General features: G+C 54.4%; 6 protein-coding genes across 6 annotated transcripts; 3 read left to right on the top strand and 3 right to left on the bottom strand.

The window, feature by feature from the left end:
- Window positions 1–357: 357 nt before the first annotated feature.
- ISF_03740 (hypothetical protein) lies at window positions 358–774 on the bottom strand (the record flags this gene model as incomplete). The annotated part of the gene is made up of 1 exon (XM_018847346.1): window positions 358–774. The coding sequence occupies one exon, from the start codon at window positions 772–774 to the stop codon at window positions 358–360; it is 417 nt and encodes a 138-aa protein (XP_018705553.1).
- A 2,451-nt stretch (window positions 775–3,225) lies between these two features.
- Window positions 3,226–4,251, top strand: ISF_03741 (ribosomal protein S15, eukaryotic/archaeal; the record flags this gene model as incomplete). The annotated part of the gene is made up of 3 exons (XM_018847347.1): window positions 3,226–3,243; window positions 3,588–3,664; window positions 3,885–4,251. The coding sequence occupies 3 exons, from the start codon at window positions 3,226–3,228 to the stop codon at window positions 4,249–4,251; spliced, it is 462 nt and encodes a 153-aa protein (XP_018705554.1).
- Window positions 4,252–6,415: 2,164 nt separating this feature from the next.
- ISF_03742 (NADH-ubiquinone oxidoreductase 17.8 kDa subunit) lies at window positions 6,416–7,111 on the bottom strand (the record flags this gene model as incomplete). Its single annotated transcript, XM_018847348.1, has 3 exons — window positions 6,416–6,551; window positions 6,622–6,860; window positions 6,995–7,111. The coding sequence occupies 3 exons, from the start codon at window positions 7,109–7,111 to the stop codon at window positions 6,416–6,418; spliced, it is 492 nt and encodes a 163-aa protein (XP_018705555.1).
- Window positions 7,112–8,748: 1,637 nt separating this feature from the next.
- Window positions 8,749–9,720, top strand: ISF_03743 (NUDIX hydrolase domain protein; the record flags this gene model as incomplete). Its single annotated transcript, XM_018847349.1, has 1 exon — window positions 8,749–9,720. One exon carries the CDS (start codon window positions 8,749–8,751, stop codon window positions 9,718–9,720), a length of 972 nt encoding a protein of 323 aa, XP_018705556.1.
- Window positions 9,721–9,951: 231 nt separating this feature from the next.
- Window positions 9,952–11,631, bottom strand: ISF_03744 (NAD(P)-binding domain protein; the record flags this gene model as incomplete). The annotated part of the gene is made up of 1 exon (XM_018847350.1): window positions 9,952–11,631. The coding sequence occupies one exon, from the start codon at window positions 11,629–11,631 to the stop codon at window positions 9,952–9,954; it is 1,680 nt and encodes a 559-aa protein (XP_018705557.1).
- Window positions 11,632–12,433: 802 nt separating this feature from the next.
- On the top strand, window positions 12,434–13,098 carry ISF_03745 (Ribonuclease H-like protein; the record flags this gene model as incomplete). Its single annotated transcript, XM_018847351.1, has 2 exons — window positions 12,434–12,514; window positions 12,574–13,098. The coding sequence occupies 2 exons, from the start codon at window positions 12,434–12,436 to the stop codon at window positions 13,096–13,098; spliced, it is 606 nt and encodes a 201-aa protein (XP_018705558.1).
- Window positions 13,099–13,148: the final 50 nt, after the last annotated feature.

A 13,148-nucleotide genomic window follows, 5' to 3' on the forward strand; every position in this document is an offset into this window, starting at 1 on the left:
GTGCCGCAGCCGTTTTACCAGGCTTTCGGCCAGCCGATTGTCATCGACCGCTAACTTAGCGCTGCCGAGGTTGACAATGGCTTTGGTGCAGACGAGGAGGTAGGTAACTATCCGATCCAGCTGTAAATGGTGCAATACATCGGATGAGGGTGCCCGACCTCACAGCTCCCGATAAGAGCCAAACTTTTGCCTAGGTATCTACCAGTACCACCTAGGCAACAGCTTATTCTGGCGCACCTTGACAGCCAACTACGCCTTTACTCATAGTTATTGCCGTGTTGAGTCCGGAAGCGAAAGCGCAAAGTATCATCACTTCGTATTCTTCGCTGCCCCCCCCCCGGTTTAGTGTGGATTGGACTAGCCCGTGATCTCAGACTGTAGCGCAGCATACACGCCATCCTCCTTCTCCTCTTCGAGAAGCTCACAGCCAGGAAGCTTCCATCCCTCCGCCGCAAGCGCAGCATGTGCACCCATACTAAAGAGCGACTCGACGTACATGGTGCGAAAGTGCACGTCTGGGGCGGTCTGAACGCGTCGCATGTACGTCGCCTCCGGCGAACCCATGGATTCAAAGGACGCCACGTACGATCGCATGTCCTCTTGGGCTGCCGACGAGGGGGAGACTTGGATCGCAGCCATTTGCCCCAGCAACTTGTCCCGCAGAGGCCGCGGTGGAGAGTCATCGTCCCAACGCGGTTTCGAGCCTTCGGCCCAAATTAGCACCAGGAAAGGGAACTTGACCGGGTTGTCGAAGCTCAGGCTGCGTCCACGCATTTGGGCGCCCAGGGGAAGCCACTAGTCTGGAGGATCTGGAATGTTTGTAGCTCCATCCTGAGCACGCAGATTATATCGTCTGGTGTGTTGTTGGCCCTCATATGAAGGGGTACTCGAAAGGCTACGCTTTCCTGGCTCTGGAAGCTCACCTTGTAGACACGACATTGGCCACCGTCGAATCGTGCCTCGAGAGAAGGTGCTGTCCCGCCGATTCCCAGCTCAGAGACAGCAGCAAGGATTTCTTGCGGATTTAAACATGGCGTCTCGCGCCTGAAACCATCTTTGTCATCTTTGCTGTGCATGAGGAGGCGAGAAAGTGAAGTGGCTCACAAAGGCTGTTGGGCAGGTAAAGTGTGGTGGGGGCAGGCAGAATACATGGAGTGAAAAGAAGCCAGAATAGTTAGTTATTGCTGTGTTGAGTCCGAAAGCGGAAGGGCAAATTATCATTACTACGTATCGAGCAACCGTAAACCTGCTCTCCTAATTATACAGTATTAACCACACTTGTTGCGTCCTTGTTTGCTTCTGCAGCTTTCCTTTGCCCATCTCTCTCGATGATATCCAGTGGCCGCGACCCATCGCTCCGAACCGGCCCCAAATCCAACCGCAGACTGTTCTCGGCTCGCACCGCGTCGCTATCGCAGGTGCTGCATCGTGAAGTCGGCTTTGGTCCGTATTCTTCGCGCATCTGGTATTGCACGCCTGAGATCTCCATCGAGGAGCTGTCCTCCTCGTCCGATGGCTTCTTCCGACAGCACCTTATGCCCACGTAGACGGCGCCGATCAGGAGGATAGCAAAGGCCGCCGCGCCGAACCCGATCCCGTATCGTATGCTTCGCAAAAGTTTCTCGTTCCGCCTGGCAATCTCTCTCACGGTATTGGGAGACTGTCCGCTTCGCCAGCTTTCATCCACATCGCGCACAAGCTCCCGTAAGGTGTTGGTGATGGCTGCGTGGTGCGGGCTAGTCGATGTTGATCCCAGAGTAGTTGTTGTTAAAGTAGTTGGCCATGATGTCCGAAATGCAGCATTCGCCATGGAGTGAGGAGGAGAAGGAGCTGCTGATAGGGCTGACTCAACCAGCACGTCTGACATCATACCAAGCCTCCGCTAAAGAAATGTTGCAGCCGAGGACTCGCAGCGTCTGCACTGCCCAAACTGCTATAAGCAGTTCATGTCAACCAAAATGGGGGATGCGTGCGATCGGCAGGGCCGTCGATCATTCGAGAGTTTGAGTGCGGATGGGGCACCGTTGATGTCTACTGAGGTAGTATCGGACTTGGTAGAGAGCCTTCTGATTGCCGCGAGACTGCTGTTAGCGCCACGCCAGCGGAAGTTGTGAAGGAATAATTCTGCTCGGGCTAAGCGTCAAAGCTCAACTAGGGTGATGCTGATTAAATAGTTGGATCCTGTTGTTGGGTAGGGAAGAAGTAGAGATGAAGGATAGATTAGGTGAGAGGAGAAAAGATCCTGCCTACGCAAGCATGGGGGGGCTCTGGCCTCGGGGTGAGAGACACTGCCAAGGCCGTTTGTAATGCGAGAGTCTTGGCCCAGGGCTTGGCAGTCATACAGCGAACCATCATCACAATGTTTGTGACATTGAGAGTTTATTTGCATTGAACAATGCAAACATCTGCGCGGAGAGTGACTTGTAAAAAGCAAAAAGCCAGCTCAGTTGTGTGGTACGGTCGGCGATCCCTTCCTCTGGCATGGCAGCGTTCCTCAGGCGAAAAATCCTCGGGCCAGTTCTCGCAAGTAAAGCTATATCAGGGAGCTGATATTAATGCACTTGAGGTATATGTTGGTTAACAAAATTCAACGCTACCTGCCGCCAGAGATCTACTGCAAAGGCCCTGAGCCGGAGAGTGAACACCAGATAGTTAGTGAGTGAGCCATTGTTCAAGGTGTTTTCGGCACCCCCCTTTGAGCGGAGGTTGCGGCATACGACCGCACGATGCGACGATCAAATACGAGGGCAGAACAGGGTGCATCCTCACTGTGGTCAATGGACGCGTCACAGTTTCGTATGGCGACGCGCCGCCCATGCTGTATCACCAACCATTATGGGTTGCATCTCTGAAGCTGGCTCGGATATCGGACCAGCAAGGTGGAAGACGACGCGCCAATCACTGCCCAAAACTATCTGGTCTGGTCTACGAAGCGGCAAGAATCGACGATTGAACGTTAATTGGTCAGGCTCCACTGTGCCAGCTGGATATTGCGGTCTAATATTTTGCCGCTCCGTGTTCCATCAGCGCAAGTGGGTACCCGGTCTCCTCGCTTCTTTTTGGGGCCAGTCAAGCCAACGCACAAGTCACCTGATACGAGGGGTGAAGGGCACGAAAACCCTACTGGCGAAAATTAGAGAGTCGCTAACAACCCCAGCGTATCACGGTCATTCCCATTTGCTCGTCGATACGTACTGCGAATTCAATACACATCCAACCGCAACCATGGCTGACGAGGAATACGTACGTCTATCAACATGAACCTCCCTCTTTCGCATATATCTCGCTCTCGCTGTTTTCGTCGTCCCTGGTGTTGAACATTACCGTCTCTGTCTCGCCCGCCTTGCCGCCAACGCTCGCCTTGCCGCCGCCCTTCCGCCTGCACCAACAACTTTCGTCGATATTCCCGCACGCTGTAGAACGCCAGATATTCGACCGGCGATGCATTGTTCACACGAATTACCCATATACGGAGAGGCCCAGGCGGGGAGAATTGACCGTGCCCGAACCACACCAGCGACGACGACGAGACGAGATGTGCGACTATATATCACAGGACGAAGCGCTGACATTTTCCACTTGGATAGAACGCCGTTGAGGCCGCCGAGATCAAGAAGCGCCGCACTTTCCGCAAGTTCTCCTACCGTGGAATTGAGCTTGATAAGTACGTTGACATTGTCCCAAAAATCTCGACATTGGCCCAAAGACATCCACCTTCCTAGCGCCCGCGAAGCCTCTTTGCCACGGTTCCCTACGTTGCAAGTGCCACGGATTCAGGAGCTGCTGCGGATCGAGCATCTTGATGCGGGAAAGCGGGAACTTTTCACAGACATAGAGCTCCGTCACCGCCGTCAGGACCGCAAAACGCTAACCCCCCAAACCAGCCTCCTGGACCTCAGCTCCGACCAGCTCCGCGATGTCGTCCACGCCCGTGCCCGCCGCAGGATCAACCGCGGCCTGAACCGCCGCCCCATGGGCCTCATCAAGAAGCTGCGCAAGGCCAAGCAGAGCGCCAAGCCCAATGAGAAGCCCGACACCGTCAAGACCCACCTCCGCAACATGATTGTCGTCCCCGAGATGATCGGCTCCGTCGTCGGCATCTACTCGGGCAAGGAGTTCAACCAGGTCGAGATCAAGCCCGAGATGGTCGGCCACTACCTCGCCGAGTTCTCCATCTCATACAAGCCCGTCAAGCACGGCAGACCCGGTATCGGTGCCACCAACTCTTCTCGTTTCATTCCCCTCAAGTAAACAAAACAAATGGGAGCCTTGTTGGCGTGTGGGCCTAGTTGGGGGGGGTGGTTTCTGCATTCACGGACAGTTATGGGCGAAAAACGGAATTGATTTCGATAGGATGGAAAAAGATTATATCTCCATTGAAGTCGCTGATGACATTGGCGTTCATGATAGTGAAATAGAAACTAGCATTGTTCGCTGTTCACGTCTTCTTGCTTACAAGCTTTGCGTGATATGCACATTTATGCATCCAGCCGCTATATCAATATCGCTAAGCAGGCCATGCTAATGACCGCAAAACCAATCAAACAAAGAAGAAGACTATATTTACAGCTGCGCCCAGGTCCATGTGCCCCAAACGTTGTACAGGATCTGCTCAGCTTGTGAAGCCAGGGTTCAACTTACAGCGACTTCGGTAGATTCAATGCCCATGGGAGTTGATTCCTCAGTGATGGTCGACATGGCATCTTCAGCAGGCTTCGCGCCTCGAACTGTCTTGGCCCTGCCCTTGCCCTTGAGATTGCATCGGCTTGTCGCCCATTTTATTCCGCTCGGGATTATTCTTTGCCTGCCTTCCCAGAGCTTGGCGATGAAAGCCCATATCTTGCCACGTTTCAGAGACGGCCGATCTCCGCAAACTGCACAGCCAAATTTGAGGTTCGGCCTGTTGTAGCAGATGAATATCTCCTCGCCAACTTTGACGCCTCGGACGAGCCGGACGTCGATGTCGTTGGGGTGTTGGCTGTCTACCCAAAATTGAGCGTTGGCACACGACTGGCAAGCGTGGTTGATGGTCGATGCCCACTTGTAGATGAGTGCCTTTTCCCCCCGAGGATCCGCAAAGGCGTAGTTGGAGATGAATTCCTCCAGCCTCTTCCGATCTCTCGTCTTAAAAGTGTCGTTGCCGCCGTGGGCTACGTCGCGTACCTTGCGAAACCACTGACGCAAGTTGTCTCTCTGAATATGTGTCAGCTTCAGCCATTCCTCGGCTGCTGTCCGCCTTCCTTTGTTCCAGTGAACGCAGGAAAACGCCGGAGACTCTCTGATAATGCACTGGCCTCTGCGCAGGTCCTGTAAGGCAAAGATGCCCAATTCTCTGTTCGTTCCTGTCTCGTGAACGTACACGAATGGGGAGCGTTGCCAAAACGTACTATTGTCAGCCGGTCGACGATTCTCGCCCGGTCGACGATTTTCTGCCTGACGGCTACTCTCTGCCTGGCAGCTATTCTCTATCGGGCGGCCATTCACTGGCTGGTGATTCTTCTCCTCCAAGGGGACATTCTCTGCCGTTGGACTCATTTGCGTCTTGGAATTGAATGGCCGATCCATCTGTGTTGTAGAATTGACAAATGCTCTTTTACCAGCGCTCCGAGGAGCTGTGCATGCGTCGTGCAGGTCAGCTTGAGAACGAAACAAGATGGATCCCGCTCACAGCTTTGCGTACATCCATTCTGCCGCCGCCAGGGCGCGGTCGTTCGGAGCTTGAGCTCAAGCCGCTGGCGCTGCGAAATCTCTCTGGCAGATTCCGTAGTCGAGCCGGCCCCGCAGGAATCGTCGCATTTATGTGCGCATCGATGCGCGCAGCCCATCTTGAAACACACACGCCTTCCTCGTGCAATCGGGCAAGCTTGTTGAAAGACAAGGGTAGGTAGGGATATGGCGACTCTGGGCAGTGTACTTCCGCTGTAGGGCGGGGGGGGGACAAGCAGAGGTAAAATAAGGAATTTAATATAATAGAGGAATATGATAATTCCAAGGGATGTTTGGGGTAGTAAAACCAGACGTTGCAAAGACGGCACGGCGAACCCAGGGGAAGTGTAGCAACGCCAAGCATACTTAGCAGGTGCTGCTGCTTCCCTTGCATTACACAGAGCGCAGTTGCGGCTTGGCTGCAACACGGTGCCTCCTTCGTCTGCAATTGACTCTTCTGGTAAAAGGGTCCTTTGCCAAATAGCAAAGCATCCTGGTTGCGCACACTGTTGAGCATTAATTGGCCCTGTAAATGACTTTAGATTGTCGTCGTGTAGGGAGTGGGAGACGGATTGGGGGGGCCGAATCGGACAATGCACAAAAGGAATACCATCTTTATTGACTGGGCCTAGCCGCGAAATTGATGATGCATCTTGCCATGAGTTTTTGTACATATCCCCTCTCTCCTCCTTCCGCCCGCATCGCAACTTTAGTTTTGCTGGGCCAGGTTCTTCGCTTTGCGCTCCTCGTCCTTCAGGTGCTCCTTCTTGTAGTGCTCCACAACATGGTCCAGGTTGACGAGCTGTCCGGCTTGAATGTTTCGGGGTGCGTGTGATTGGAAGGCTCTGGGTTGCGAGCAGGTTAGCAAATGCAGGTCACTCATTTCACCGCCCGGCCGGGGGGGGGTTGCCGTACTCGGGATACGAAACGTTGACGTATCTGTGCTTGTTGGAGGCGTTCTCGAACAAATTGCGGTCGTAGCCGGCCTGCTCGGCAGCCTTTGTGTGGAGCGCGCTGATTTCGGCCCAGTCCTCGGCGCGCGAGCGGTACTTGTTGATGATGCCGCTGACGAACGACTCCTCGCCCTCGGCGGGCTTGAGCGAGAATACGGCGACGGCGGCGAAGAAGCCGCCGACGGCAGCAATGGATCCTTTCTACAGCAAGCAAAAGCTTTGCGTCAGCAAAAAATTACTTCAGAGGGCAAAGAGAGAGCTATCGTATGGCGTCCGGCGTAGAACGGCGGCTTTCGAGCTCGAAGATGGGGGAAATCGGGTTCTCTTTCTCGTACCCCAAAGGACTCGTTGGCGGGCGCGGCGGGCGTGTGGTGAGCCTCCGAGGCATATGTGCGTGCCGTGCGCGGCAGCTGGCGGGCAGCGTGGCACGCCCTTTGTCGTGCGGCGTACATTGGGTCGGGAAAATTCAATTGACGATGGCAGAGGATGATTTGGTCGGCCAATCCGTCAGGAAACCAAAGGACGCTCACTGGTTTCTAGATAGTTGGATGGGTTGCTCTGGATTTGGCTGTGCTTACCTAATGCTCATCTGGCCAATCATGCGCTTCGCAATTCCGCGCCAACGGACCAAGCACCTGTCAGAGACTCAGTGCGACCTGGCTCGACAGCGAAGTGGCTTGAATGAAACTTCTATATAACGTTTACTCCGATTGATACGTCAAATAATCAGCTTCAGCTTATGCGCTTGGGTCTATCCTAGTGGTGGCTCCTGATATCTGTCGCGGGTAACACGACGGCAGGCAGTCACCTTCACCTCCATCACGACCGCCCGCTGCGAAACGCCTTATTTCCTCCACCTTCTTTCCATCGTATCTGAATCAGTCAAAGATCAGATGTCTGTACGCTCACCGAACTCCATCCCCACTGTGATGGCCACAACCTCCCCCCCCCCTCAATACTGAAGATCAGAAATTTGGAAAGGAGGGGGTGTGCTCTTCTGTGTGGGCTCAGCGCTGCGTCGCAGGTTGAAATGCACCGTCTCATGTCTATCTATTCTAGCATCTGTGCACTCATATTGCCAAATTTTCTACGTCGGTGTAACCACTGCACAGGATGGACCCCAGAGTACTGAGCCCACTGAGCCACCAACACAGGTCGGAGAGCGCCGCATCCAGCTGCACGATATTGCGACAACCCCTGGTATTCGGTAGCCTGGTTGGTTTTTCCAACTGAGAAGCTGTCACTTAAAGTAGGGCAGTCTGCTTCCATGGCGCATCGAATGTCTGCGTTGAACCATACTCGCGCGCTTTGCTGGTCCGCAGGCCCGTCTTTCTATTCCTGTGCCTGTGACACGTCATCCCACCAACTGACCGAGTCGTATACATGGCGTTAAACTTCAAGGTACAAGTCGCCATCCCAATCAATGATTGCTTGAATCGCGGGATCTGCAACAGTGGATAGCCTTGCGAGCCGGACGATAAGAAGCAGCCATGGGCGTGCGCTAAGGCTTCCTTGGTTCAATTGAATCACTCCAAGGTAGACACAAGGTCAGTTCATATACTTGTAACGGTACCACAGTTGAGCTGGTGAATGGCTTTGTCTCCAGCACATCTGCTGACACTTCCCCCCACAAAGAACTTCGCTGGGGAGAAGAAGTACCGCTCCCGTCGGAGCCCGTTGTGAGCCACACCACCTGTATGCAGATTCTTTCGGTTACAATGGCATTCATGGCTATGTGTAACGGCTTCAGAGCAAGTGAGTATGAATCAGAAACGGCCACGCAAGTCACCTGTAGAGCCGGAGAGGCCGTCATAACAAGGCGAGGAAGAGACAGCACTGCTGTGTTGCGCGAGCCTCCGCAACAAGCAACTGAATGGCAGAATCGAAGGGCTTCAGGCTTCACAAAGCTCTCAAAGAGACTGAATCACCGAGAATGCGGTTTTAGTGGGTATATAAGGCCCCCATCTCTCTGGTCTCTCTCCCGGAATTCGTTATCGAAGACATCGACACATCTCAACACACTGAGCAAACGCAATTATCTATACCTTGAACACTCTCTTCTTCTTCGATTCTGCACTGCTCATACACGATGCCTTCCAACGATTTCCACCAGGTCATCGACGCCTGCAACAAGTTTGACTACAGCCCGGACGAAATGTGGGAGTTCTGCATCCTTGACAACTCTCGCCCGGTCGGCTATATTCCCCATGGTTTCTTCAACGATATGAACTGGGAAGGCACCTCCTTCATCATACACAAGGACACGAAGAAGGTCCACCTGAACCCGCCACTCTCCCCTGGCGAGGACAAGGTCGAGGTCTGCAAGCAGCAGTTCGTGAAGCTTTGCGAGAACAACCAGTCCGCGTTCAACGGCATCCTCAAAGACTGGCTGGCCAACCCTATCTGCTTCTCGGGCATCCGCTGGCTCGACACGCCGGGCGAGCTGTTCGCGATTCCCTCGCCGCTACGCGGCATCCTGGGGGTCGCCACCGCCGGCGTGCACCTCAACGTCTTCACCGTCGTCGACGGCCGGCCCTCTATGTGGGTGGCCGTCCGCTCCGAGTCGGCCACGTACCCCTGTATGATGGACCAGATCGTCGCCGGCGGCATGGACCCGGCCGACGGCTACGACGAGTGGAAGACCCTGCAGCGCGAGGCCAAAGAGGAGGCCAGTCTCATCCTCGACATAAAGTCTCGCAAGGTGACTACCGCGGCCGGCGTCGAGGTGGGCACCGTCCAGGGCCCGTCTCGCATCACCCTTTACGACAAGAAGGACGAACATGTCGGCCTGGAGGTCGGCCACGTCGAGCCCGGCGTGCGCTTCGTCTTCGACTTGGATGTGGCGCCGGAATTTAGACCCAAGCGCGGCAAGGACAAAGCCGTCGGCGACTTCGACCTCAAGTCCGTCGACGAGGTCAAGGAGGACCTCTTGGCCCGCAAGTGGAAGCCCAACTCGGGCCTCACCACGCTAGATTCCCTCGTGCGCAAGGGCTACGTTGAGGATGATGCCGGCGATCTTCGTGCCCGACTCAAGACTGCTCTCCCAATGGCAACTGAGTGAGCAAAGGCAGACACACACGATAATACTTTCTATGGAATCTTTTCCTGGATGGCATTATAAATTAGGAAGATGGGTTGGATTAGGAGATTGGTTGGATTAGTTAGATTCAGCTAGACTCGGAATGATAATGGCTGCTGCCATGTCCGACGCGATGGTATCTCGTAGCTGGCTTTGCCTCGCCCACGGAGTTTTGTGTTCACGAAAGGATTACAAAAAGAAAGGCCATCCTCTTTATTTAGAGCCCTCTCCGACGTTCTCACTCCACCATTTCGGCCAGTTCAGAATCTTTTGCTCCTTGCGAGCCTCCTCGGCGGCAAACACCATTGCGTGGCTGCGGAGGGCCTCGTCAAGCGTACAGCCAATGAACTCGTTCTGCGCCTTCTCCGCAGCCCATCCCTTGTTCTTCACGGCATCGCAGGCGGCGACAAACTGGCCCGTGAGGCCCTGATCACCACCGCCGTGCCCACCGGCGACGTACTTGGGGTCGTGATCCGTCTTCTCGCCGGTGGCGAAGTTCTCGACCGTGATCTTGTGGCCGTCGGCGTAAATCTCGCCTTGGTCACCGTAGTAGTGCGTGAAGCGCTCGCAAATCTTCTTGGTCTGCGCGACCATGTGGAATGTGACCTGCTTGGCGGGCCTGTTGGTCTCGGGGAAGGAGATAGTGACAAACTGCTCGTCGTTGACGTTGTTGTCGGCTTCGAAGACGCAGCGGCCATACCACTGGCGTGCGGCGACCTCTGCTTTGGGAGTGGACTCATCCCAATCCGCCTCGAGTGCTTTAGTCATGGCAGCTTTCTTCTCATCCATGGTCTTGTAGTCCTCGATATCATGGACGACAATGTTGACGGGCATGCTCAAGTTGCCGCCCTCCAAGCTATACCGATGAGGGCCGATGTAGAGGTTCTTGGCCGAGTATTTGCAACCTGAGTCTCCCAGAGGGCACTTCATACAGTTGGTCGCATCCCCTGCAGCGGAAGGCTTGCGAGTCTTTTTGAAGAAGTTGAGACCACCCTGGGAAGAAACCATCGAGGGAAGATGAGGCTCTCCCTGGCCAGCTTTCTCGGGAGAGCAAAGCATCCAAAGAAGGAAGTCGATATCATGGCAGCTCTTTGTCAAAAGGGATGGTCCGGAAGTTTGATCGTTTCTCCAATTGCCACGAACAAAGGAGTGAGTAAAGTGCCACCATCCAACCGGTTCGGTGTGTACAACACTGCTAATGTCGCCAATAACCTTGTCCTCGACGATCAGCTTCCTCAAAAGCATGTTATGCTGAGTGTAGCGGAGAACATGCCCGATGGAAAAGACATTGGTGGCCATGGTGGGTTTGAGGGCCTGGTACATCTTGAGACAGGACTGAAGCGTGGTTGAGAGCGGCTTCTCGCACATGATATGTAGATTCAGAGGAGCCAATCCGACAATGACGGCCTCGTGCATTGCATCTTGGACGCAGACAAACGCGCCATCAGCACCCGGAGGGACATTCTCTTCGCCATTGGCAACACGCTTGCGGCGGGCAATTTCGTAGTCCAAGTACTCGCGCCAGCCAGGGAATGACTGGCCTTCTTTGGGCTCCTCGCCCTGCCAAATGAACTTGCTGCCCAGGTTTTCGCGGCTAAACTTGAGAGGCTCGGCAACAGCAACGACGACACCATTGGTGAGTTTGTGGATGGTGCTGGCATAAGCGTAGCCACGAGCACCAGCTCCAATGATGACGAAGCGAGGTGAGCTGCCGGACTTTTCGTTGTTGATGGGCTCGTCGTCTTTTCTTAACCTCGTACCATTTGCGGCAGTGCCATTGGTTCTATTGGTGTCGTCCGTGTTCCCATCAGTGGTGGGGGTAGCAAGCGATGGGGGGCTCTTGATCATGGATCCCCTCTTGGTGAGTTTGGCGAGCGTATCTTTGATAGCCATGGTGATTAGTGCATGAGACCGGGTCTGTCTTGATCACCCTACATGCGGAGAGGAGGGGAAGCGGGGGGCATATATAAGGAACATGGGATATGCAGATGCCGCCTGGAATAGCATCTCCATGTCCCGCGGCGTGCAGTGTACCCGAGACCGGCATGACAGCTGTCTGGCCCTGTACTTTGTAGGTAATAGTTTGCAGAAGGCCCAGCCACTACGTAGCTTGGGAGCTTACTCTGGACGAAGATGGTCAAGCATGAACGGGCTCGCGACAATCCCCCCCCGCAATGAAGCTGGGGAATTTGGCGGACGGCTGCCAGAAGTGGTGAAGCTTCCAGTGGACATGGCCAATAAGGAGAGGGCTATTGGGAATTGGCAACGTTGCCTCGCCCACAAGTGAGTGGGGGTTCAAGGGACCTGGATTCTTTTACTAGTAGCTTTCAGGCTGAATGTCCACTACAAGCAGCCTCCTGCCCACTGAATGCCCCCCCCCCCCCCCCGCCTGCCCGGCAATCGCCCCGTCGCCGCAGAACCTGCATTGTTCAACCCAAGTCTGTTTTCCGGTTGCAATAACACCAAGTAGCGCGAGGCGGATACATCATCACGCACACACCACGAGGCTTCCATCTTACTAAATCGGAAATTACAACCCCTGTACCTCATCCTCTTATTGGCTCGGTCTCAGTACCCGAGTCCCGAGCATCATCGTCCAACGACAGACTGTCAACCGTACAATAATAGCAGCAAGCAAACACAAACCCATCCCAACAGCTTTCGATATCATTCAGGACAGGCAGACTCATACGCGATGCCTCCTAAATCGGGCCCATCTAAGGGCAACCCGCGCGGTGGTGTCACTGATGATCCCTTGGTTTGGATTGACTGTGAGGTATGTCTAACTGCCCAGACCCTTTGCCAAGATCAGTAACCAACATAGTACTTTGGTAGATGACAGGCCTTAATCCGGACACGGAAGAAATCATTGAAATCTACTGCATATTGACGACGGGCAACATGGAGCTCATCGATGAAGAGGGCTACCACGCCGTCATCCACTGGCCAGAGTCACGCATGAACCAGATGGACGAGTGGTGCACAAAAACACACGCCGGCACGGGACTGACCGCCGCCGTGCTTGCATCCAAGGTCACCCCAGAGGCTGCCGCGGACGGCCTGTACGACTACATTACCAAGTTCATTCCCGAGCGCAAAAAGGCGCTGCTGGCCGGAAATAGCGTATACGCAGATCGCGGGTTCCTGCGCAAGGAGCCCTACACAAAGGTCATGAAGCATTTGCACCATCGCATTCTCGACGTCAGCGCCATCAAAGAGGCTGCCAGGCGATGGTGCACAGAAGACATTCTCGCCCACGTACCTGTGAAAAAGGCCAAGCACAAGGCGAGAGACGACATTCTGGAGAGCATCGATGAGGCTAAGTACTATCGCGATGTGATTTTCAGGCCGCAGGAGTAAATGAAGTTCTTGGTATACTATAGCATTGGATACAAGTACAGGCATGGAAA

The sequence above is a fragment of the Cordyceps fumosorosea genome (genome assembly GCF_001636725.1).
Source record: "Cordyceps fumosorosea ARSEF 2679 chromosome Unknown scaffold_7, whole genome shotgun sequence".
Lineage (NCBI taxonomy): Eukaryota > Fungi > Ascomycota > Sordariomycetes > Hypocreales > Cordycipitaceae > Cordyceps > Cordyceps fumosorosea.